Here is a 26,546-nt window from a genome sequence, read left to right as displayed (position 1 = left end):
CATACCCATTAATTACCTCCATTTTCTTCACTTCTGCATGTTGATTCTCAAAATTTCTCCCGGTGTTGGCATGTCTATAAATCAGCCATCAAATCTACCCAGTTTTGGCCACTTAGACGGAAAATTTGTGAAGTTTGAGGCTGCGAGAAGGTATATATCGCCAATGAAATGATGCAGCCTTACCGGAATCGACAGCATCCGGGATCTTTTAGGGCCGTATGCAAAATTTGAATGTAGCCGCCAAGCGGGGCCGAGGGCGGAGCCATGATTTAACGTTATTAGATATGCTGACATAATTGATCGTACGGCCTATGAACGCTCGTGACCTTTGATTAGACCTCTCATCAGTTGACCCGAATGTACATGTGTCTGATCAACATCAGAACGTGGAATGAGTTTCATTTCTCTAGTTGGACGATGTATTTTTCGAACTTTATAGCAGTTGTAAGGTTGCTCCAAAGTAGCTTACTGGGTATACGATCAATGTAGTTGGTAGCTTCAGCGAAACGGGGACAGCATGCATCAACTGAACAAACGTCAAATACCGCAGTAGGCAGCTCAATATAGATTGCTGCGATCGTGTTTGCCAGCATTATATACACCTTATCCATATTATTTGATGACACCGTCATCACGTATGTGCATTACAAACGTCCAGATGAAATTCCGACGACAGTGAGCACACCGTCATCAACTGTGACCGACTTCTCTGCCCCTCCTCCGCCAAACACATCAGCGACTAATCCGTAGCAATTAAAATGTTTCCACTAGCTGTGATATTTGACCGTGGCGGTGACCTTTGATTTGAACGCGTTCGCCGCTGCGATATCACAGCTAGGTTTCCACGGTATCCACCTATTCCCGAAGAACCTCCGCCATGTGCACATCGTACCCACAAATACCTTGAATAGCAAGGAACACGACTAACACTTCCAGGCTTACAAACGTGCTGACATTTTCTTGCCCGTTCTCGTTTCAAAATTTTAGTGTTTTTTCCATAGACTCAGCTGCATCCGTGTGTAGCGTCAATTGTTTTTCCGAAGACAGAAAGTCTCGCTTCAGTTTCTGAGTGTGATAAAACTGCAGAGCTTCGGTTAGGATTTCCAAATCTGCGTAAGGCTGTTCGCAAATTGTTTTTCTATTTGCGTAAAATGTACAAAAAATGCGTACAACATGACTACATGTAAGTACCTATATATAACAGCTGTCTACGCGATATCGAAAACCGGTTCAAAGTCAATGAATAAAGTGTTCAATAAACAACATCAGTGACAATGTTTTTTCTTTGATATTAGTTTCACAATTTGTTCTATTTTCTGTCGACGATTTTCATTTCTTACTAATTATTTAGACTACAACTTCCCACTATTGCCTTCGCTGCTTGACCTATCATCGCTGCTCTGAAGTCAAATTCACTTAGTCTCGGGCCTTCCATGGTTATCACCATCAGATCATTTAGATCAGGCATAGTCACTTAGACAGCTACGTTTCGATTTTGTAATCCTGTTTTGGGTACTGAACCCATGCGCTCACACGGGACAGATGAGACTGTAATCACGGCTGCAATTATGGCCAATTTTGCAATATTCTGGAATAAGTTTGCAGACCGGCATAAAACTATTGTTATAGTCTGCGTAGCATTAACTTAAACTTGATATTCGACTAGGAGATCTTCATGGTTTACAAGTATGCATTGGGCGCAGCGGGAAAAAAAACATTTTTTGCCGCAATAACGACGAACTCTATTGAACTTGTTACATTTTTATTGGTACAGACTTGAAGGAAAACGTGATTGACAGGATGTAGGACAAAATATTGCTAAATTACAAACATTTTTATCAGCAAACAATTTATTTTAAGTCCTGGATAAACTTCACATTGAAGGGATGCGTATCGGATTTCGCAGACGTCATTTTACTTTGCGTACTTCAAAGTAATAACATGCTTGAAATACGCAGGATTTTGCGTTAACGGAAGCTCTGTAATAAAACTATTGATAATATTATTAAAATTTCACTTTTTCTCAGTATTTTTTGCAAGACATGGATATATTTGTCTAACATATTCATAAAAAAGTAACAGGTCCTCGTAACGCCAGCACGCGTACGCCTTTTTATAAAAAGATATCGATTTCAAGGTACATTGTCTGTGCTTTGTCTGTAAAACACGTCCGTGACTGTGTTTTTAATATTTTGTTGGGCAGCAAAATAGACGACAGTCAACGCTGCTTGTATTTTCATTGTAAAGCTCTGAAAATCACAAGTTCAATTGGAAGGTGACTGCGTGTTTGTACGTACGTACGCTGTTTTAAGGTCTCCTCGCCAAGTCGCTGAACTTGACATATTTTCACAATGTCAACCGGGTATCTATCATAAACAAACGCATCTGCAACCCGTCATCTGTTTGTAATCACACATACATAGCTTGGACCGTTGACTTGAGGCACCTCCATCCTTAGACAGACCATGAAGTAATCGTACAGTGTAAGTCTGTAAGTGTAACTTTCATGTGTAAAAAAGGTCACAAGCGTTCATTGGCCGTACGTTCAATTATGTCAGCATATCTAATAACGTTAAATCATGGCTCCGCCCTCGGCCCCGCTTGGCGGCTACATTCAAATTTCGCAAACTCGCAAACGGCCCTAAAAGATCCCGGATGCTGTCGATTCCGGTAAGGCTGCATTATTTCATTGGCGATATATACCTTCTCGCAGCCTCAAACTTCACAAATTTTCCGTCTAAGTGGCCAAAACTGGGTAGATTTGATGGCTGATTTATAGACTTGCCAACACCAGGAGAAATTTTGAGAATCAACATGCAGAAGTGAAGAAAACGGAGGTAATTAATGGGTATGTCAGTTTACTGTCGAGTGGAGCTGGCTACCTTCTCATTATATACACTGTGTAGTAACTCTCGCCGTAGACTGAACCTGGGCAATGGTAACTCTCGCCGCAGACTGAACCTGGGCAATGGTGTCACTTGTATATTTTGGCATAGATTGTGAAACTATATAAGGGTTTCCAGAGGGTTGTTCATATAAGCACATAACAATGTGTAAAATATGACTTTATTAATCATAATCATAATTTATTAGGCCCCTAATAATCATAATTATCACAACAATGGAGTTTCCAGACAGCATTTACACAAAGTAGACGACATTTTGTGTAAAAATGCTTTAATATTCTGAAACATTCATATTAATAATTTATTAATATTCATAATTATTTTTTATGACAATAATAGGAAAAAATCATCACAAATTATGCCTACTGGACCTGTGGTCTTTCTCGTTGAAAGCCCGGCGTCTTTCGGGTTCTAAAACTGCTACAGAAAACACCAAATCAAAGATATTTTTTGTTGGCTGGGCATATTATAAGTTCAACCTATTGGCTTATAGCGTTAAAATGGGCGAAATTTGGCCTACTTCAGCTACTTGTTCCTAGGGCAGTCCTCGGGCAGTTCTCGGGCAGTCCTCGGGCAGCTACGGGCAGTCACGGGCAGTAATTAGTAGGACCAATGTGAACAGGCATGCATTGCCTACAAGGAAAGGCAACTCAATATCCAAGTATCAAACTGTCTACATCTTGTGAAAACAACAACATAGCAGTGAAAATTGTAATAGTCACCAGGAAAAGTCTTCACAAATGAAAGGATAATTGCTTCAAACAAAAGAAACTGCATGTTTCGAGCATGAAAACATCGTGGCCGTGAATGAAAATAAACAATGGCGGACGTGAGTGAGAATATTCTATTTAGGCGACAGGGGTGAGCAGGGTCAAAGAATCAAGATAGTACTGGCAAAACGTGTCATTTTCCTTACGATGCTGTCACGGAAACTCTAGTTTCCCATTGTTTTAACATCTGTTAATAGTTTCTTTATTATCTAAAAGTAATTTTACCAAGTTAAATGACCAAATATACTCTCCTAACCTTTCTGTATTTGAGTTACACTAGGGTAGGGGCTTATACACGGATGTAATACATTTTCTAAAATCCTCTGAAATCAGTAGGGGGGCTTATAAACGAGCAGGGGCTTATACTCGGACGAGTACGGTAATTCAGATAATAAGTGAGTCAATTGAGGGAATATTAATGGACATTGGGACATATTTGAATATCAGCAGAAAATTTTTGAACAAGTTGTAGATAATTCTTTTGGGGGGATGGAAAAAGTCAAACTGGTGACATTTGCATACATCAGAGCCAGCTGCGACTGCTCAGTGGTGGCATACATTGTTCATGGTGCATTGTTCATGGTGCATTTTGCCCGAGTGATAACATTTAACCACAGCTCAAGTCAACTGTCAAGACAAATGTTTTGTTTTAGAATAATTGGCAAACTTAACCCCACATATAAGTATGAAGTTTTATCATAATTTAAACAAATCTGAGTCAGGTGACCCCAAAAGACCTGTGTACAAAAAGCAATCGAAACAAGGGGAATATTCTTCAAAGAAAATTTTTGGAATTGTCTTAAAATACAGTATGGCATGTTTTGTCATGATTTGTACTAAATTGATAATGTCTAAGACATATCAAATTTCAAAGAAATCTGATGAGCAATTTAGAGAATGGATTATTTTACAAAAAAAAAACCAGAAAAAAATACAAATATCACCAAAGTTTGAATAAACCTGACTAAGGTTACTCCTAGCAACCTGCATACCAAATTTAAAACCATTGGACAAACTATATAAAACATTTTTTTTCAGAAAATGGGAAAAATTGTCCCAAAAAAACCAAATATGAAACTTTTCATATAATTTGAACAAATCTGACTGAGATTTTAAGACATTAGGACAAGACTTTTCAGAGAAAATTTTTTGACCAAAAATTGGAGAAATTGTCCCAAAATACAAATTTTGACACAAAGGAAATCTAACAAAGGTCAACCAAGTAAATTTCAAAGAAGTCCGGCCAGCAGTGTTTGAGAAGAAGCTTGGTGAATGTGAAAAGTTTATGGATAACGACAACTGATGACAGACAAAGGACAATGGATGATTGCGGACACCCACTTATCTAAGAAGCTTAAAGTTGATGAGAGCAGAGCTAATAAAAATTGGATGCCATCATGCAAAATGTTTGATTACAGAAATAAACAGGCTGTATTAACTCTATGGGCAAAACTGAATTTTTGATTTTCACAAACAAAGGCTTCAACATTAGTTCACTCACACAGCATACAGTGACTGTAAATATTGGGTAAAAATGTGAGTTCAAACACAGTTCCCCTTGTGAAGGGGCTGAGGTCTGTTGAACTGTCTCTAAAATGCATTCTACCTCTGTGGCAATTATTGCTGGTAATTAATGTCAGTAGTTTTGATCTACAGTGAAAATTAAGAACGAAAAACTAGTAAAAATTACACAGGCTAGTCAGAATGGATTAAAGTCTTTTACAAAATATTGGAAGTTGGCTTATAATTTTAACGACATTGTGATTATGCCATTAAAAAAACAGAAAAACTGCGTTAGCCTTCTTGAAAGATGAGACAACTTATGTATTGAGGCCAGTTTTCCAGAAATAATCATGGGTAGAAATGCTAGACACTAGCAGATAAGCCATCGGGGTCAATGACCTAAGAAGAATTTACAAAGTCACAAATAAAACATTTGATGATGGCATCCACACACAACAGAATCACACAATCTCAAAAATCATCACTTGTCTCCTAAATGAAGCAACTCTTCACTAATTTTCCAGAGCTTTGCTGCTGTTTCCATATCGTATGAGACTTTAGAACTGGTAGCCTCTTTGATACCATTGAAGTACTTGGAAGTTGTTCCTGTATGTCAAATCAGAAAAAAAACTTGCTATATAATCTCTTTGTCAGTGACTGAAACCAGGCATCACAGAGACAAAAATGTTCTATAAATAACCTCTGCAACATAAGATATTATAAATTGTTCCTCGTCCTGAAAATTTAAACTTCAATAAAAAGAGAATGAATATATGCTGTGAGCAGAGATGATATATACTGGATACTACTAGTGTTAAAGAAGAATTGCAGACATTGTAGACAAGACAACCATGTCAAATCTACTGATATAACAATATTAGATACAGCACTTCTTCCTTCATGCGTTGCATCAAGCAAAAGTCAACTTTAAAGACGGAACATGAGAGGTGAAATTTTCCAAGACTGCTACCAACCATTTGAAAAATATCCCATTGGCATCTTTATGTGATAATGATCATTATGTTTATACTGCAAAACGTGTCTGACAGAAATGTAGAGACTTGCAAGCAATTTGCTACGGTCACCTTCATTTGTAAATTAGCAACAAAAGATAATTTCTTCAAAAATAATGCACAATTTAATTTATTGTTCATCTACAGTAAATACATGACTTGAAGGCATTATCATTGGCTGATGACAATGGAATGTTGATTTTTTTGAGATTTTACTTTTGATAAATATTGCTTTCTTCAACATGATACAAGTAGTTATATTCACAGCATTTTCATTATTTGCTCAAAATGTTGAATCAAGACAATTGGCAGAAAGCTACCAAAAATGTACAATATTATCAAAATTTTCTCATAAATTTGACTTCCTGTAAACGAACCTTTCTTGTAAAGCAATAAATAAGTGCGTGATGAAGACATGGAACATTCTGTTTTTATAAATAAAAATTTTGTTGACTACTGGTACATACATTTACGAGCTGGTACAACACTGTTCATTTATAGCTATTGTCAACAGTGGATACATACCTTTCATAGATTCATCAGTTGAAAGAAATACCATAGAGTCTCCAGCAGATTCTGATGATGTAGCAATGCCTAGCAAGTTATAGAGTGGTCTCAGATACACTATTAGAACTTTGTAGATCCAACCAACATTTCGGAAAATCTCTGTATCTGGGATAAAACCTGTAAAGGAAACATGGTTGGATGCTACTTAATGGTCAAACATAAAATTATATACTTTGTGTTTGACCCATGAATAGCATCAACGAATGACTGAAAAGATCTTTCTGTTACATCATAATAGTGCTAATTTGTCACAGACAATCATCTTATCCCTTTTATAGGATAACATAAGATCAAAAACCATGCTGGGTTTCACATATCCACGCCAGTTAAAACTGCTTCTCCCTAAAAACGAGATCTGTATAAATGAAAGTAATCTATAATAATCATCTTGTTGTTTGGTGTGGACATGTGAAAGTATATACTGTAGACACTGGGGGAGCTGTATAACTGTAATAGTTCAACCAGAAATCAAAGTGAGACTTGAGTGGACACCGTGGGTCATCAGTATGTATTAGGGAGATGGTGCAGTGGCAAAGAATGTGAAATTTTCAGAAGAGTACTTTCAGAATGTGCTTTGGAATACAATTCAGAATAACATTCAGACACTCACTATGTGAGATGATATTCTGTATATTCCAGAAGAGTACTTTCAGAATGTGCTTTTGAATTAACCAAACTTACTAAACTTTTACCATAGTTATGCTATAGGGTAACAAGTCATTGACAATGACATAGTCCCCACTTGTAATAGGAGTATTAGTCTTGATGGGGCAGGGAAATGAGGTCATTAAGAAGTATCACTGGAGTGTATATGTTCAGATCTATGGACACATAGGTCTATGTCATTGTTCCCAATTTGAAACAAGAGGCATGTCTAAGTTATGGTTCTAAATCGGGAAAAAAGATCAGACCTCTAGCTGTATTGGCCAGCCAAGAAATACATATGTGCATAATAAATGAGGTACAAGGTGTGACATCTTAAGGTCCATTATCCTATCAAAATTGAAACGTAAAGAACTTGTGGTTACTGAGTTATGCATATATATGCATATTCAAGGTCAAAGGTCATCAAGGTCACGTGACATTTGAAAATAAAACATTGTATCGCTAATTAATCCCTATATGCCACAATTCAGACCTCTAGCTCTATTGGCTTGCCCACAATTATATATGGGCATAATTAACGAGGTAAAGCATGTGTTGTCATAAGGTCTCCCATCCTACTAAATATAAAGGACATAGCACTTGTGGTTACTTATTTATTGACATAATCGTGTATTTTAGGTAAAAGGTTATCGAGGTCACATGACATTTTGTCAGAAAATTTCTATCCTATAGTCTATCTCTATATACTAAAAATCATATATTTACCTCTATTGGCTTGCTCAAAATTAGATATGCACATAATTAATGAGGTACAATATGTGGCATCATAAGGTGTCCCATAATACCATATATGAAGGGTGTAGCACTTGTGGTTCCTGAGTTATGGACAAATATGTATATTTGAGGTCAAAGGTCAATCTTGTATTTTAGGTAAAAGGTTATCGAGGTCACGTGACATTTTGTCAAAAAAATTGTATTGCTAAATTATCCCTACATACCAAAAATCAGACCTCTAGCTCTATTGGCTCGCTCAAAATTAGATATGTGCATAATTAATGAGGAACAATATGTGGCGTCATAAGGTGTCCCATCATACCAAATATGAAGGGTGTAGCACTTGGGGTTACTGAGTTATGGACAAATATGTATATTTGAGGTCAAAGGTCAGCGAGGTCACGTGACATTTTGTCAAAAAAATTGTATTGCTAAGTTATCCCTATATACCAAAAATCAGACCTCTAGCTCTATTGGCTCGCTCAAAATTAGATATGTGCATAATTAATGAGGTACAATATGTGGCGTCATAAGGTGTCTCATCATACCAAATATGAAGGGTGTAGCACTTGTGGTTACTGAGTTATGGACAAATATGTATATTTGAGGTCAAAGGTCACCGACGTCACGTGACATTTTGTCAAAAAAATTGTATTGCTAAGTTATCCCTATATACCAAAAATCAGACCTCTAACTCTATTGGCTTGCGTAAAATTAGATATGCACATAATTAATGAGGTTCAATATGTGGCGTCATAAGATGTCCCATCATACCAAATATGAAGGGTGTAGCACTTGTGGTTACTGAGTTTTGGACAAATATGTATAATTGAGGTCAAAGGTCATTGAGGTCACGTGACATTTTTTCAATATAATTGTATTGCTAAGTTATCCCTATATACCAAAAATCAGACCTCTAGCTCTATTGGCTCGCTCAAAATTAGATATGCGCATACTTAATAAGGAACAATATGTGGCGTCATAAGGTGTCCCATCATACCATATATGAAGGGTGTAGCATTAGTGATTACTAAGTTATGGACAAATATGTATATTTGAGGTCAAAGGTCACCAAGGTCACATGACATTTTGTCAAAAAAAATTGTATTGCTAATACCGCTAGTTTTCAATCGGATTCGAACCCACAACATACGGCATCAGTCGCCTAGCTGAGAGGCCATAGACAGAACCGCTCGGCTAAATCTCCACTCCCAAAAAAGAGTGGTTCAATAGCCGGCTAAGTTGTTACATTTTTCTGACTGAGACCACTCAACAAGTTGTAGAGTTCGTGAAGCACTCACGCACGCATGCTCACTATCATACATCGCACATACACACTTTATTGAAGCGAAGAAACGAATTTCATCGCTTTAATTGGGCGAACGATAACCTCGGGGACAATTCTGTCCACCAGCAGTGTTACCAACCCAGGGTAGAAAATACGGCTAGTTTTCAATCGGATTTGAACCCACAACATACGGCATCAGTCGCCTAGCTGAGAGGCCATAGACAGAACCGCTCGGCTAAATCTCCACTCCCAAAAAAGAGTGGTTCAATAGCCGGCTAAGTTGTTACATTTTTCTGACTGAGACCGCTCAACACGTTGTAGAGTTCGTGAAGCACTCACGCACGCATGCTCACTATCATACATCGCACATACACACTTCCATATATACCAAATATCAGACCTCTAGCTCTATTGGCTTGCTCAAAATTAGATATGCACATAATTAATGAGGTACAATATGTGGCGTTATAGGGTGTCCCATCATACCATATATGAAAGGTTTAGCACTTGTGGTTACTGAGTTATGGACAAATATGTATATTCGAGGTCAAAGGTCACCAAGGTCACGTGACATTTTGTCAAAGTGTCTGAGATATCTGCGTGAACGGATGGACTCACATGGATGGACTAACGGACTGACATGACCCAATCTATGAGCCCCCTATGAGCCCCCTGTGGGGACTAAAAACTGTGTCATTGCATCCTTTTTGCAATACGAATACGATGAGAAACTAAATTTTTATTTTTCTTGGCCTTATACATGGGAGTCTATGGACTGCCTTATACATGGGAGTCTATGGACTTCCTTATACATGGGAGTCTATGGACTGCCTTATACATGGGAGTCTATGGACTGCCTTATACATGGGAGTCTATGGAGGTGAAAACTAAAAAGTCCTCTAACATGGCCAAATTTGATCGCATTGTGAAACAAATCGACGTGCACCTGTATGAGGTAGAGTACTATCCTTGTACCAAGTTTGAACGAAATCGCTCCAGGCGTCTCTGAGATATCTGCGTGAACGGACAGACGCACGCACGGACAGACGGATGGATGGACGGACACACGGACATGACCAAACCTATAAGTCCCCCCTAACAGTGTCCGTGGGGACTAATTAAGTATGTGTACAGTCACATCAAATTTGGTTCAATATTTCTTGAGATATAGCCCTATGGCAAAAAAGTAATAAAATATGCAAATGAGCAATTAATTAATAAGCCACACCCACCAAAATCTAATCAGATCTAAGTCTCATCATGATAATACCAAATACCAAATTGCATGACATTGGACCTAAGGGTTCTTAAGTTATGAGTGGAACAAAATCTGTCTACGGACAGACGGGGGACGGACGGACGGACACACACACAGACATTGTGGCGACAAAGGACACCTTTGGTGCTTCGCACCACGGTGTCCAAAAATAAATTGGGCTTTCCAAAAAGATGAACTGATGAAATAAAAGACTATCTTTATGTCACTAATCAGTCAAAATGATGGATACACTATTTGTGATCATAAGTTGAAAAAGCCTCATGGTGCACTCATTGCACCCACAACACTCCATAAAATAGTGAAGTGGTTTTTGTCACTGACAACAATCTGAGCTGTGATTATCAAGAATTGCATGTTTGGAATAAAGGTAAAACCAGTATGTACATGGGCAAAAGTGAACTAGATAACATGTATGATTGCCAAGCAGACTGTCCACCATTTGATGAGTGAAAAAATATGATGAAAAGTTACACTAGTTATCATCACTACTTTCAATATTTCTCCAACACCTGAACTGAATAGCGATATGAATGTTGAAGAGCACGATTGATGGGTTGATCTCTGCAATGTTTTTGTTGAGGTTAAGGAGCATATGGAGATGACAACGTTGCATACTGGCGGTTAGCTTAGTTATGCCAGTCTGAGCATATGATAACTGAACACTGACAGTCTGCAAATCCCTTCTTCTACAGCTATATAGTCTCTGATTGTAGGATTACGGATATACAGGGATAATGTATGACTGAACTGCAGCTTGGAGTCATGTCACTGAAATGAACTTCAAAAAAATATACACAGTTAAAATAAAACTTTTATCATGAGTGTGACTCTTTTGCACTTTCTTACAAAACTCTCAGTCCGCATTCACATACTATAGCCCTGCCATGGCACAATTACTCAACTGTCAGTCCGCATTCACAGACTATAGCCCTGCGATGGCACAATTACTCAACTGTCAGTTCGTATTCACAGACTATAGCCCTGCAATGGCACAATTACTCAACTGTTAGTCCGCATTCACAGACTATAGCCCTGCGATGGCACAATTACTCAACTGTCAGTCCGTATTCACAGACTATAGCCCTGCGATGGCACAATTACTCAACTGTCAGTTTGTATTCAAAGACTATAGCCCTGCGATGGAACAATTACTCAACTGTCAGTCCGCATTCACAGACTATAGCCCTGCGATGGCACAATTACTCAACTGTCAGTCCGCATTCACAGACTATAGCCCTGCGATGGCACAATTACTCAACTGTCAGTTTGTATTCACAGACTATAGCCCTGCAATGGCCACATTACTCAACTGTCAGTCCGCATTCACAGACTATAGCCCTGCGATGGCACAATTACTCAACTGTCAGTCCGCATTCACAGACTATAGCCCTGCGATGGCACAATTACTCAACTGTCAGTCCGCATTCACAGACTATAGCCCTGCGATGGCACAATTACTCAACTGTCAGTCCGTATTCACAGACTATAGCCCTGCGATGGCACAATTACTCAACTGTCAGTCCGTATTCACAGACTATAGCCCTGCGATGGCACAATTACTCAACTGTCAGTCCGCATTCACAGACTATAGCCCTGCGATGGCACAATTACTCAACTGTCAGTCCGCATTCACAGACTATAGCCCTGCGATGGCACAATTACTCAACTGTCAGTCCGCATTCACAGACTATAGCCCTGCGATGGCACAATTACTCAACTGTCAGTCCGCATTCACAGACTATAGCCCTGCGATGGCACAATTACTCAACTGTCAGTCCGCATTCACAGACTATAGCCCTGCGATGGCACAATTACTCAACTGTCAGTCCGCCGCATTCACAGACTATAGCCCTGCGATGGCACAATTACTCAACTGTCAGTCCGCATTCACAGACTATAGCCCTGCGATGGCACAATTACTCAACTGTCAGTTTGTATTCACAGACTATAGCCCTGCGATGGGACAATTACTCAACTGTCAGTTTGTATTCACAGACTATAGCCCTGCGATGGCACAATTACTCAACTGTTAGTCCGCATTCACAGACTATGGCCCTGCGATGGCACAATTACTCAACTGTCAGTCCGTATTCACAGACTATGGCCCTGCGATGGCACAATTACTCAACTGTCAGTCCGTATTCACAGACTATGGCCCTGGGATGGGACAATTACTCAACTGTCAGTGCGATGGCACAATTACTCAACTGTCAGTCCGCATTCACAGACTATGGCCCTGCGATGGCACAATTACTCAACTGTCAGTCCGCATTCACAGACTATAGCCCTGCGATGGCACAATTACTCAACTGTCAGTCCGCATTCACAGACTATAGCCCTGCGATGGCACAATTACTCAACTGTCAGTCCGTATTCACAGACTATAGCCCTGCGATGGGACAATTACTCAACTGTCAGTCCGTATTCACAGACTATAGCCCTGCGATGGCACAATTACTCAACTGTCAGTCCGCATTCACAGACTATAGCCCTGCGATGGCACAATTACTCAACTGTCAGTCCGTATTCACAGACTATAGCCCTGCGATGGGACAATTACTCAACTGTCAGTCCGTATTCACAGACTATAGCCCTGCGATGGCACAATTACTCAACTGTCAGTTCGTATTCACAGACTATGGCCCTGCGATGGAACAATTACTCAACTGTCAGTCCGTATTCACAGACTATGGCCCTGCGATGGGACAATTACTCAACTGTCAGTTTGTATTCACAGACTATAGCCCTGCGATGGGACAATTACTCAACTGTCAGTCTGCATTCACAGACTATAGCCCTGCGATGGCACAATTACTCAACTGTCAGTTTGTATTCACAGACTATAGCCCTGCGATGGCACAATTACTCAACTGTCAGTCCGTATTCACAGACTATAGCCCTGCGATGGCACAATTACTCAACTGGTTGATTTCTATTAGAAGCAAATTATGTATCTAGACTGTTTACACTATGGAATATTCACATGTTGTTTACGACAATTATCTAAACTCTATCCTATAACAGCATAAGGAATCAATGAGTGGCTAGCTTGTACATAGTTGGAAGTATTTTAATCCGTTTATAAATGTGCCTCTAGTTTATCTTTTCCAAAGCAGTCTCATATTCTACCAGTAGGTGGTATTTGTGTAGGACATTTGGTCTTATAGAGCGAATGATGGTTTCCTATTCCATAATAAATATGAGATGATTATAAACAACTGGAGCGCTTGTGTCTCCAAACAGTCAATCTTGAAGGATCAGGTCTCCCAACAAGAATATGAGCCTCTATATAGAAGTCATCAAAACTCATCCAAGAGGGTGTCAGAGAATTGCCATGAGTGAAACAAATGATCTAGTGTTTCATCACTGATATCATTTACATAAGGAACATGGGGATGTCTGAACTATTCCCTTTCTGTAGAAATCATGGTTTATGTACAAGATATGGTGTTTTTATCTGTTGAGCAAATGTATAACATGACATTTTGCTACAGAACCAAGAATATTTCAATATGCAAACCATCCATGGACAACTGCAAGAACAGTGGATGGAAGACGGAAGCACCACAAATTGTAACACGTGCAAGTTGAAATACAGGGCACATGAAGAAAGAATGAAAAATCTCAGCAAGAAACAGACAAGATCAAAGGAAAAAATAACACTACTGACACTTAATTATTTTACTTACCACACACATCATAATGTGACGACAGTTGTATTGAAGAAGAAAAACATTCCGGGAAAGGCCTGAAAGTTCACAAATTTTCTACCACATTTCAAAAGCATACAATTTCCGTGTTGAAAAACCATGTTTAATTACTAAATGTTGACAATGACCTCATAGTGATAGATAATACTTACCAGGATGAAAGCAGTTACAAGTCACTCCAGAGCCTTCTAGTCTTCTTGCAAGTTCATATGTAAACAACACATTTGCAAGTTTGGAGTTGTTGTATGCTAGAGATCCTCCAAATGTGCCTTCTTTGGACAGCATGAGATTTTCAAAATCCAAATTAGCAGCACCTGCCAAGTGTTCATGGAAAACATCACATTGACACATATAGTCTTGTTTCAGAATATTTCACTTCATCTAAGTCTTTACTTTCTAATACATTCTGCATGCAATGTCATATGATTTGCTAATATTGTTAACACAGTCGTATTGCAGCAGAACAAAGATTAAAAGGCTCTTCTATGACAATTAGTACATTTCATCTCATATCACTTGATTTCTTCAGTCTAAGATGTCCACTTTGTTCATGTATGGAAAGCTCATTATCCCACTGGATTATATATTTTTGTAAACTATTGTTTTCTTTTGAATATTTCCTTCACAGTGCCAAAGCCGTCTTCACACAATGGCAAATAATAACATTACACTCTTTCTATTTTTGGTCAAAATTACATTTTTCAAATCTACTTTCAAAGCCAAGTATCATATGCTGTAATTCAGAAGGCCACTGAATGAGCAACTTGATACAAACTCTTGTGTATTGAAATGACTAGCAAGTGACAGCTATCCAGTGGACTCCTCTTTGATATAGGTGCTGTTTGAGTGTAGAACCTTGAATCCAAAACAGTATCACAATATTTGTAACTTTAGTTTGGAAGTACAACTTTTCATAGACATTTTTCTGTAACATTATCAATGTAGATTGTAAATCCGCCGAATGTATTTACATTTTTAGACTTCTTAAAATGTAGGTGACGCATAAAATTATTTGTGATTTCCATGCATCATGAAGCTTCACCTTGCGTCATTATGCTTCAGCTTAGTAAGTCATGATGTGTCACCTTGCATCATTATGCCTCAAACAGCTGTGCCCGGACACTGCACTCTAATTGCTATAGGTTACAATGGCTAAAAGTTACATGGGATCATATCTAAATATGTGCATGGCATAGTATATTATACTTGTGCCAAATTTGAAACCAATCCGTCCAGGCATGTCTGAGATATGGCTGTATATAGACTACCAGACAGATCACAGTACAATAAATTACCCATAATGCTGTTTGATTTGTACCAACGACGTTAGTTTTCTTATAACTTTTTCAGTTCTATAGCAATAATGTGAAGTCTCACGATAATTGAGTAATTATATTTATTAAAAGTATGTTGAAATATTGTAGTATAAATTTCAAAGAAACCATTAAATAACCATAAAAGTCACATTCTGCAGGTACTACAAATGTCACAGTTTTGGGAAGCAAGTTATGACCAACTGAAGGGGTCATTCTCTGAAAAAAATTAGCATGTAAATTTCTTTTGTCTTTTCTATTTGGAAAAAATCAATATCCTTTTATTTCATAAAACAAGTGCAACTAGTCTCCCTACTTTCCATTACTTTATTATGTATGGCTGAAGACACAATCAGTGGAAAATTTACAAAAATCCTTTCTCTTCTCTCAATTAAGCACAATTTTCTTAATCCTTTAAAATGGGAATTGAGAAGAAAGGTGTTTTTAGAAGTACGTTTTCAGAATTTTTACAACTGGTCCAGGAATTTGTCTACATATGGGAGACATGGTAGACTTCACAGGGGAATCTACGTTGGTACAAATCATGATGTATTATGGGAAATCTGTAGTACTGTGTAGATGGATTAAAACTAAAATAGTAGACAGATTGGTAAAAGGGTGTGCAATAATTGAAGTATAGATTGGTATAGGGTGTGCAATAATTGAAGTACAGATTGGTATAGAGTGTGCAATAATTGAAGTACAGATTGGTATAGGGTGTGCAATAATTGAAGTACAGATTGGTATAGGGTGTGCAATAATTGAAGTACAGATTGGTATAGGGTGTGCAATAATTGAAGTACAGATTGGTAAAAGGGTGTGCAATAATTGAAGTACAGATTGGTATAGGGTGTGCAATAATTGAAGTACAGATTGGTAAAAGGGTGTGCAATAATTGAAGTACAGATTGGTATAGGGTGTGCAATAATTGAAGTATAGATTGGTATAGGGTGTGCAATAATTGAAGTACAGATTGGTATACCGGTAGGGTGTGCAATAATTGAAGTACAGATTGGTAAAAGGGTGTGCAATAATTGAAGTACAGATTGGTATAGGGTGTGCAATAATTGAAGTACAGATTGGTATAGGGTGTGCAATAATTGAAGTACAGATTGGTATAGGGTGTGCAATAATTGAAGTACAGATTGGTATAGGGTGTGCAATAATTGAAGTACAGATTGGTATAGGGTGTGCAATAATTGAAGTACAGATTGGTATAGGGTGTGCAATAATTGAAGACATACTTGCTGCTGCCAGGTAATAATCTGCATCATGCATGGATGATGTTGTCACCACTATTCTTGCCTCACCAGTCTCTTCAGCAGCTTTCTTCAAATCATTCAACAATAGATTTGTCAAAAGAAAATGTCCTAACAGCACAAACAAAGGATCAAAACAATGTGTTAACAATGTTATTCATTGTTTTACCGGTATATCCACTGCAAATAGGTTTTCAAACAGACGTGTAAACATATCCAGATAATGTGTCTATTTTATAACCATGATTTTTTTTTTTTTTTTTTTTTTTTTTTTTTAAACTTAAAGGAAATTTTCCTTCAGAGTTATTATTTTTTTATGATAACAATGTTTTACTCAAAAGATCTTATGTTTGTCATAATATTATCGAGAAATTGATAATAATGTCAGTTTCTAGCTCACCAAACTCAAAGGTCAAAATTACTGTAACCATAATATCATAGCCATGTAAACTCATCAAGAATTTGTTCACACAGCTATGACTGAACTTTGAAAAGACAAACTCATGCCTAATAAATTTACCCTACTTTTGAACAATTAGTCAAGATTCATGCAAAATTACACTCTAACGTCACAAGTTTACCGTGATTAATCTAATTACCACTACCACTTTATGGTAATTAATCTTATTTTACCTGGGCTCAAAATTAAGGTATTTTTATAATCTTGGTAACATGTCAAGTTCACTGCCATATATTCAAATGGGATGTTAACAAGAGTGACTTGTAATCCTGAGGTTGTACATGCAGAACCACGAAAGGTAGTTTCCTATGTCCTTTGACATTCTAGCTAGGAGATCACATAGGCAACTTTGCATATGGAAACATGCATTGAGATGAGATCAATTCATAGAAATTCCATTCATAAACATGCAATTTTGTGATTTTGATTGTGAAAGTTTACCTTGAAAGTGGGTTTTTTACTATTAAACATGCAGCAACGGGTATAATTATCATTCCAGCAAATTATAGAGTATTAGGTTGATACAAGTTCCAGTCTGAGCTACAAATGCACATATGAACTGCTATCACACCATTTCATATTTATTTACTTTAATACTTGACACGAGGTGTCGTGTATTGATAAACCTGTAAAATCTTTAAACAATGGAATTCTGACTTTGCTTATTCAATTTAATGTTTTAGCATTCTGATTGTGTGTGTTACCTGCCTTTTCAGAAGACATTGACCAACATCCTCTATACTCTACAATTTGGCTGAATTATCAACATGAGTTGTTGTCTAGGACTTTCTTCATAAGATATGTGTCTTTTGATAATTTTGGAGGAATACCATGAATTTTAATGAACTAAAATATTAGACCCACAATTGGCAAGCGGGCAGACAACAACAGTTACCAGCTGTACACACACACACACACACTTTTATAGATACCAAAAAACATGTCTGTGGCTTTATGTCAATATAACCCTTTCACCACCATGGTTTGGCCCAATGCCTTTGTTCTAAAAGGTGAGTATGCAGCTGTTTACAGGGAATCAGGGTGATCAGGTTATGGTAATCATACAACACGGTTCCTTAGCTACTAGCTTTATACCTATTTCCAATACTATAATGCAGAGAGTAGAACTAGCCGTTTTCATACATCACAATGATATTAGAAATAGAACACCATAACATTTTAATACAAACATATTACAAATAGAACACCATTAACATTTTAATACAAACATATTCTTTCACATATTCATTCCAAGTTACACACTGTTGCTTCTATAGTGACCATTGATGACGCTACACCAACTCACCAACGGAGATACCTTACATTAAATGGTAATATTTGAACAGAATTTTTATCCTTGATTTACTGTGTCAGTCAAATGCAGATTGCTTAATGACTCTATGAGAATTTGTCCACTATTTATTACCTAGATGATTGACTCCAAAGGCCATCTCAAATCCGTCTTCTGTTTCTTGCCGACATTCTGTACCAGTACCAGGCACAACACCGGCATTGTTACACAATACATGCAGTGGTTTGCCAGTGGCATGGAAATTATCAACAAACTTGTAAATAGATGCAGTGGAAGCCAAATCCAGCTGCAAAAATGAAGATGTAAAAACAATAACAATGCTCAATGAGGAACAGTATGTAAATTTCATCATCATTCCTCTAACAATACAGTAAGTTATCCCTCTGAAACTACATCAAAAATTATGTGACAATTATAAACAATATTTTTTAATTAATTTCATTGTTATTTTATCAAGGGAACCTACAGTACATCTTAAAATTGAAAGTTATATGGCCAGTACTTTTGGACAAACACTTGATGCCATTTGCATATTTTCATCAAAGACAATCCTGAAATATGCTTGTACATGAAATTTCCAGGTAATATCCAAATCTGTTTTCAAGATACCAAAGAGAAAATAATGCAGTCATATGCAGACTATTGAATCCTAGTAATACCGTAAGTATCACTAATACTCAGGATAAAGTGTGGCATTATTTTTGAGTGAAAAACTTCCTACAATTGATTCATATGGTTGACTTGTTAAACATAGTATTATATGATAGTATATCTCTGTTATAACTGAGCCAAATCAGCCAGATTCCACTGCCAAAAGGACAACTTGCTAGCAATTATCACTGGTGTTAATAGCATGACTGATACATAATTGCAAATTTTCAAATAAATACTTCAATCACAGACACTTTGGAATTGTCTCTGTATCCACTACATCTAAATAGTGTATGATATAACATTGTAGACAAAGATAACCATTGAGTATATATGTATGATATACCATTGTAGACACAGAAATAATCATTGAGTATGTGTGATATAACATTGTAGACAGACATAATCATTGAGTATCTATGTATGATATAACATTGTAGACACAGACATAATCATTGAGTATCTATGTGTGATGAACATTGTAGACACAGACATAATCATTGAGTATCTATTTGAGATGAACATTGTAGACAGACAATCATTGAGTATCTATGTATGATATAACATTGTAGACACAGACATAATCATTGAGTATCTATTTGAGATGAACATTGTAGACAGACAATCATTGAGTATCTATGTATGATATAACATTGAAGACACAGACATAATCATTGAGTATCTATGTATGATATACCATTGTAGACACAGACATAATAATTGAGTATCTATGTATGATATAACATTGTAGACACAGACATAATCATTGAGTATCTATATGTGATATAACATTGTAGACTCGACATAATCATTGAGTATCTATGTGTGATGAACATTGTAGACAGACATAATCATTGAGTATCTATGTATGATATAACATTGTAGACACAGACATAATCATTGAGTATCTATGTATGATATAACATTGTAGACACAGACATAATCGTTGAGTATCTATATGTGATATAACATTGTAGACACAGACATAATCATTGAGTATCTATGTGTGATGAACATTGTAGACAGACATAATCATTGAGTATCTATGTATGATATAACATTGTAGACACAGACATAATCATTGAGTATCTATGTATGATATAACATTGTAGACACAGACATAATCGTTGAGTATCTATATGTGATATAACATTGTAGACACAGACATAATTGTTGAGTATCTATATGTGATATAACATTGTAGACTCGACATAATCATTGAGTATCTATGTGTGATGAACATTGTAGACAGACATAATCATTGAGTATCTATGTATGATATAACATTGAAGACACAGACATAATCATTGAGTATCTATGTATGATATAACATTGTAGACACAGACATAATCATTGAGTATCTATGTGTGATGAACATTGTAGACAGACATAATCATTGAGTATCTATGTATGATATACCATTGTAGACAGAAATAATCATTGAGTATCTATGTGTGATATAACATTGTAGACACAGACATAATCATTGAGTATCTATGTATGATATAACATTGTAGACACAGACATAATCATTGAGTATCTATGTGTGATGAACATTGTAGACAGACATAATCATTGAGTATCTATGTATGATATAACATTGTAGACACAGAAATAATCATTGAGTATCTATGTGTGATATAACATTGTAGACACAGACATAATCATTGAGTATCTATGTATGATATAACATTGTAGACACAGACATAAACATTGAGTATCTATGGATAATATACCATTGTAGACAGAGACATAATCATTGAGTATCTATCATTGTCTAGACTATAGTCACTGTGCAACTACAATTGATGAATGCTTTCTACTGAAATCCTACACTCTACTGAAAACATCATCTTATTTTTTATAACTCTTCTAAATTAAATTCTAAACTACCCTCTCTGTACCTGAAAAATTACCCACAATGCTGTAGGGTACAAATTTAAACTTTGTTTATTTTTGGATGAAATATTCATACCTGCATAAATTCAACTTTTGCACTTTCAATGTTTTCTTTAATCTTCTTTTCTGCTGCCTTACCACGTTCTTCGCTTCGGCAGGCTATGATGACATCATAGCCCATTGATGCCATCTTTTTAGCAGCTTGAAAACCAATACCAGTATTGGAGCCTGTGATAATACATACTTTCCCTGAGGCTTCCTGTACTGACATTCTGAGTTACAATGTTTCACTTCATCTATAGAAACTGACCTTTGGAAAGAAATTCAACACAGACATCTTTTTTGAAATTGAAGTACACCAATCTATAAATTTTCTCACAATTCTCCAAAATAAGTCTGTCTCCATTTTAATGTTTTGATGAGGATGAGCAAAATACTATAAACAGAATTCAACTCAATTATAGATGATTATACTAACATTCATCATATCAAAACATGTTACATTTGACCCACAAACCAGTTTTTTTAAGTTACAATGGGATTGTTTAGAAATTTATTCTTTAAAGTGTCTTCACAGATCTGAGATCTCTTCCTACATCCACATTTTAACAGAAATTTTCAAAGCCTGATGACAGTCAGATCTTGGATTCAAACTGACTACAAGTGGTCAATGTGTAAAAATATAACAAAATCTAATTTAACCTGCAAAACAGTTACTATGACAAATTAAAACAACTAATTACATGTTTTAAAGGGTTATTAAAGCTAACTTTTGATAATTTTCACCATTTTTGTTCTAAATGTTAACCATACTTTCTTGTTCTACTCCCCACGGCATGTTGATCTACACAGTGTTCCACTTGTCAACTCAGCCTGTACATGTATAAACTGTATTGTTCTTGTTGAAAAAATACTTCTGTTCCGGATTAGAATTCATGTGTAAACAATAACAAAACATTTTACACATATAGGTGTTTCAACTGTCTTTTAGGAAGACAAATTAAATAAGAAGTTGCAATTGATACGCAAAATAAAAATAAAGAAAAAATCAATTTTTAGGATTACTGGCCCTTTAAATATAACAAGGCCAGTAAATTGTGACTAATTGGCAAGTTTTAAAACAATACAGCCTTTAATAAACGGCAACTGCATCTTTTTTGAAGCTTAAGGAAAATGTACACACAATCTTAATATGAGAAGAAATTATTTTATGCTGGCTTGCAAATCGATCACAAAGCATTCTGAGACATTGTTATCAAGATACTTGGAAATTCGTTTATTGTTTCCAGGACAGTGTGTTACCAACAATGACATTGTGACTCACTCTATTGCTAAATGTCACAGGCGCTCCTTAGCTGGGTAGTCTGCTAAGTAGATCGATTTTCGGATCGATCTATTGATCCCGTAGTCAAAATGCTCGCCACTGTAACCTAAATACTCACAAGGTGTGCAACACAATCACTCAAAAAACACGCGATCCGGGTTTTCAACTGGCCGTGCGCTCGCACAAAACATTCAGAACTACACTCCCATATACCTAGTAGGATCACAAATTTAACCATCTCCTCAAAAATCACGCCGATGAATGTGTTACTCGTGTCATCTTGAAGAAATCGGCCGTGCTTTGAGACCAAGCACAGTGAAATGTGGCCTGCAGAACGATTCTACCATATGATGTAATTTTTCCACTACTGATTGGCTAATCAACGGCCAAACAAAGGTCATGGCAAGACGTCACTGGTGAAGTATAGTTGAACCAATCAGCAGTGGAAAAAATGACGTCATATGGTAGAATCGTTCTGCAGGCCGCATTTCACCGCGCTTGGTCTCAAAACACGGCCGATTTCTTCAAGATGACGCGAGTAACACATTCATCTGCGTGATTTTTGAGGAGATGGTTAAATTTATGATCCAACTAGGTATATTGGAGTGTAGTTCTGAATGTTTTGTGCGAGCACATGGCCAGTTGAAAACCCGGATCGCATGTTTTTGAGTGATTGTGGTGCACACCTTGTGAGTATTTAGGTTGCAGTGGCGGGCATATTGACTACGGGATCAATAGATCGATCCGAAAATCGATCTACTTAGCAGACTACCCAGCTAAGGAGCGCTGTGCTAAATGTGTCCTGGATTGCTCATCGTCGTAAACTACGAGCCTCTTTACGGCAACAGCTTAGCGCTACCGCAATGTTTTTGCGTAGGTCAGGGGAGCGAAAAATTATTACTCTGGCTCGCGAGAATGGGATTGCTGTATAAGGGACCGTTCAGTTTTTACGGCCGGGGGGGCGGCAAAATCCAGGGGGGGTATCGTAATTTTGGAATCCGCAAAGGGGGGGGGTCATCGCTTTTTCACTGGTAGGAAAGGGGAGGTCACCACATTTTCAAAAACATAATACCAACAATAAAGTTCACTTTATGCCATGGCCATGATCGACCCTCTTTACCGGCGGGCCGCCTTCGGCAGCCCACTAGAATAAAGTTGATTTTACGTAATGGCCCATGACTCTCTTAACCGGAAGGCTGCCTTTGGCGAACCACTCCAATAAAGTTTACTTTATACAATGTCCATGGACATGAGTTGTCTATGGATATGAAGTTAAAAATTGCCTTACAGTCGTCCTAATTAACAGACGTTTCAATGGATGTGGCTGAGAAGTTTGTGCACTGGCATCTCTGCTACACGAATAAAGTGCCCCGCGTACCGGAGTTCAAATCCAAACCATGCGGGTAAATTTGACATATGGGTTTTGGTTATTTCAGCGGGGGGGGGGGGGGGGGGGGGGGGGTGTCATCAATTTTTTTCGTCTGACAAAGGGGGGGGTCATCTTTTTTCCACAAAAAATGCAGGGGGGTCTATATATTTTTGAACACCGGCGACAAGATTTTGCCGGGGCCCCCCCCCCGGCCGTAAAAACTGAACGCTCCCTAATATGACCAAGCTGGCTTTACAATTAACCATTCTCGCAAGCCAGAGCAATAATTTCCGCTCCGCTGACCTACGCAAAATCTCTTGACGGGTAGCGCTTAGCTGTTGCCGTAAAGAGGCGCGTGGTTTACGACGATGCAATTAACTTGACAGACACGGGGTAGCTATGCGCCAAAAGTTTGACCTTGACACGCACAGTCGCTGGTCGCTTGTACTGGTTCGATACTCGGCTGCTGTATATATCGCTCTACATGGCATGGCAGGGCTGTGTGTTACCGGCGTTATGTGGTGGGAGGCCGTATAACGCCGGTAACACACACAGCCCAGAGCTACTGTATATATAGTGCATGCATTATGATGCACACAGCCTTCGCCATGTATCGAACCACGGGAGTGATCGAACTGTAGGCCATTGTACCTTCAAGGGATACAGTCTGCTACTTGCAACTACCGTGGCAAAGGCCAAGCCCGTATACTTCACTCAGTCAGTCATCAGCCTAGCTACAGTACTGTAGCTCCAGTATTTGCGTAGGTCGGACGGCATATTATACTAAACCTGGTTTTGCCCTTAGGGCGCTTTAAATAAAATTCTTTGTTGTCCGTCCTCGTGCTGGTAGGTTTTCAGAGAAAATTAAGAAAACAAACATAATGTCAACACTCTTACAAATGAAAATATCATTTTCCCAAAAGAAACCAAAATAAAGTTGAGCTTATGTTCATACACTTGTGTTTTTTGTCTTTTTTACCCTGGTTGCAGCTGCCGGCTGGTAGGTTTTTCAAAAATCTATGGACGGCAAACAAAGAGTTTTCTTTAAACGGCCCCGACTCCGAATACGCACGCAAAAACCTCGAGCTACATACGTACACAGTACCGCAGTTATGATCAGTCAAGATCTGAATTTTTGGAAGTGTCCAGATTTCCTACTTTGTTCACGCAAAAACAATTACCAAATTTCCAATGACGTCAAGAAGACTCCATTCGACTGACGGGAAGGTGTCTGACGGTCGATTGCCGGCGTCTACCGGGACTTGCACTTGGGTCATGGGGTGAAGTGTAAAGTCGAACTCCGTCGGCAGCACCTCTGCCGCAGGGAATGAGTAGGTATGCGCGGCGCCATCTCTGTTCCCGTCGACGCGTTCTCTTGTTTTCCATATGTGACTCAATGTTGGTGATTTGGAGAAACCTTGGTGAAAAAAACTCTTGACAATATATTTACGGCCAAAAATCAACCGTTTTACATGAATATGTCACAAGACCATTTGTTACAACATAGAGGGGATATTACAGAGTTTACACAGTAGTTTATTTATTTATTTATTTAATTTATTTATTTATTTGTGGCAACCCTTTTAAAGCAGGAGCTCACTAAAAACAACAGGAACAGCAAATTACACTGGGCACTGGAAATGCAAATAAAAAGTTACAGAAGAGCCAGCTGAAAAAATCTGACAAAGAAAACAAGCCATTGTTATCAACCAAACCACATTGTTAGGACTAAAGCTGAAAAGAAATGTTAGTAAAATTAAAAAATTTCTTCCTACTATCTACTACATCTGTTAAGAACTGTCTGAAAAAATTGTCAATTTCTTTGTACAGATCTTTCTTGTAATTCTTTGTAGAATCACCCTGGAAAAAAACATCAACTCCTTTCTTTCTCAGAAATCCTTGAGTAAGTTCACTTCACTATTATTCAACAGCATTTCTTCAGTATCAGTCATTAATTTTTGTCTTTCTGTTGTGAAGTGATCACATTTGAAAAGAAAATGTTCCAATGTCTCATCTTCTTTTCCACAGCAAGGACATGTACAATCATCTTCATTGTTTTCCCACCTTCTCTTTTCATATTTCAGACCAAGAGTATATGATCTTTCTTTAAATTTTAATTGAGCACCCTTGAAATCATTGATAGATTTAGATTATCTTCACATTGTAGCTTGTTTTTAAAACTTTGATAGTGAGCTGGGTAGATTTATTGGTCATATTTTCTCTCCATTCATTTTCATCATAGTCAAGGTTAATTTTTTAATATTTTGATCAGTGAATTGTTCAATGTTCGTTAAATTGTCATTTATGCCATTGGCAGATTTTGTTCAGTTCCAACACAACCTTTTTAGATTGCGTTCGGCTCCATCATTAACTTCAGGTGATTTACGACAAGTTTTGTCCACCTTGAATTATCCATATCACAGAGTCTCTTAAAATATTTAACTTTCATGATATTAAGTCTCCTTCTCATAGTATTCCAACCAAGGTCACCAAGAATTGCTTCATTTGCTGTATGTCTGCATGCTTACCCACTAGGAATTACA

At 37.5% G+C, this 26,546-nt stretch overlaps 1 protein-coding gene across 3 annotated transcripts; it reads right to left on the bottom strand.

The window, feature by feature from the left end:
- Positions 1 to 3,049: 3,049 nt before the first annotated feature.
- Positions 3,050 to 25,330, bottom strand: LOC139134539 (WW domain-containing oxidoreductase-like). Of its 3 annotated transcripts, none has more exons than XM_070701416.1 (7): positions 25,185 to 25,330; positions 21,387 to 21,620; positions 18,875 to 19,046; positions 16,974 to 17,099; positions 14,569 to 14,730; positions 6,718 to 6,876; positions 3,050 to 5,785 (listed from the first exon to the last, which is right to left on the bottom strand). In XM_070701416.1, exons 2-7 carry the CDS (start codon positions 21,579 to 21,581, stop codon positions 5,661 to 5,663), a joined length of 939 nt encoding a protein of 312 aa, XP_070557517.1. In that variant the 5' UTR covers positions 21,582 to 21,620; positions 25,185 to 25,330; the 3' UTR covers positions 3,050 to 5,660. The 3 variants fall into 3 exon arrangements, with proteins under 3 accessions (XP_070557517.1, XP_070557519.1, XP_070557518.1); XM_070701418.1 differs by having other exon boundaries at positions 21,387 to 21,615; positions 25,185 to 25,282; XM_070701417.1 differs by lacking the exon at positions 25,185 to 25,330 and adding an exon at positions 24,655 to 24,811.
- Positions 25,331 to 26,546: the final 1,216 nt, after the last annotated feature.

This window comes from Ptychodera flava, chromosome 6, assembly GCF_041260155.1.
Source record: "Ptychodera flava strain L36383 chromosome 6, AS_Pfla_20210202, whole genome shotgun sequence".
Classification (NCBI taxonomy): Eukaryota; Metazoa; Hemichordata; class Enteropneusta; family Ptychoderidae; genus Ptychodera; species Ptychodera flava.
This window is presented reverse-complemented; position numbering and strand designations above follow the sequence as displayed.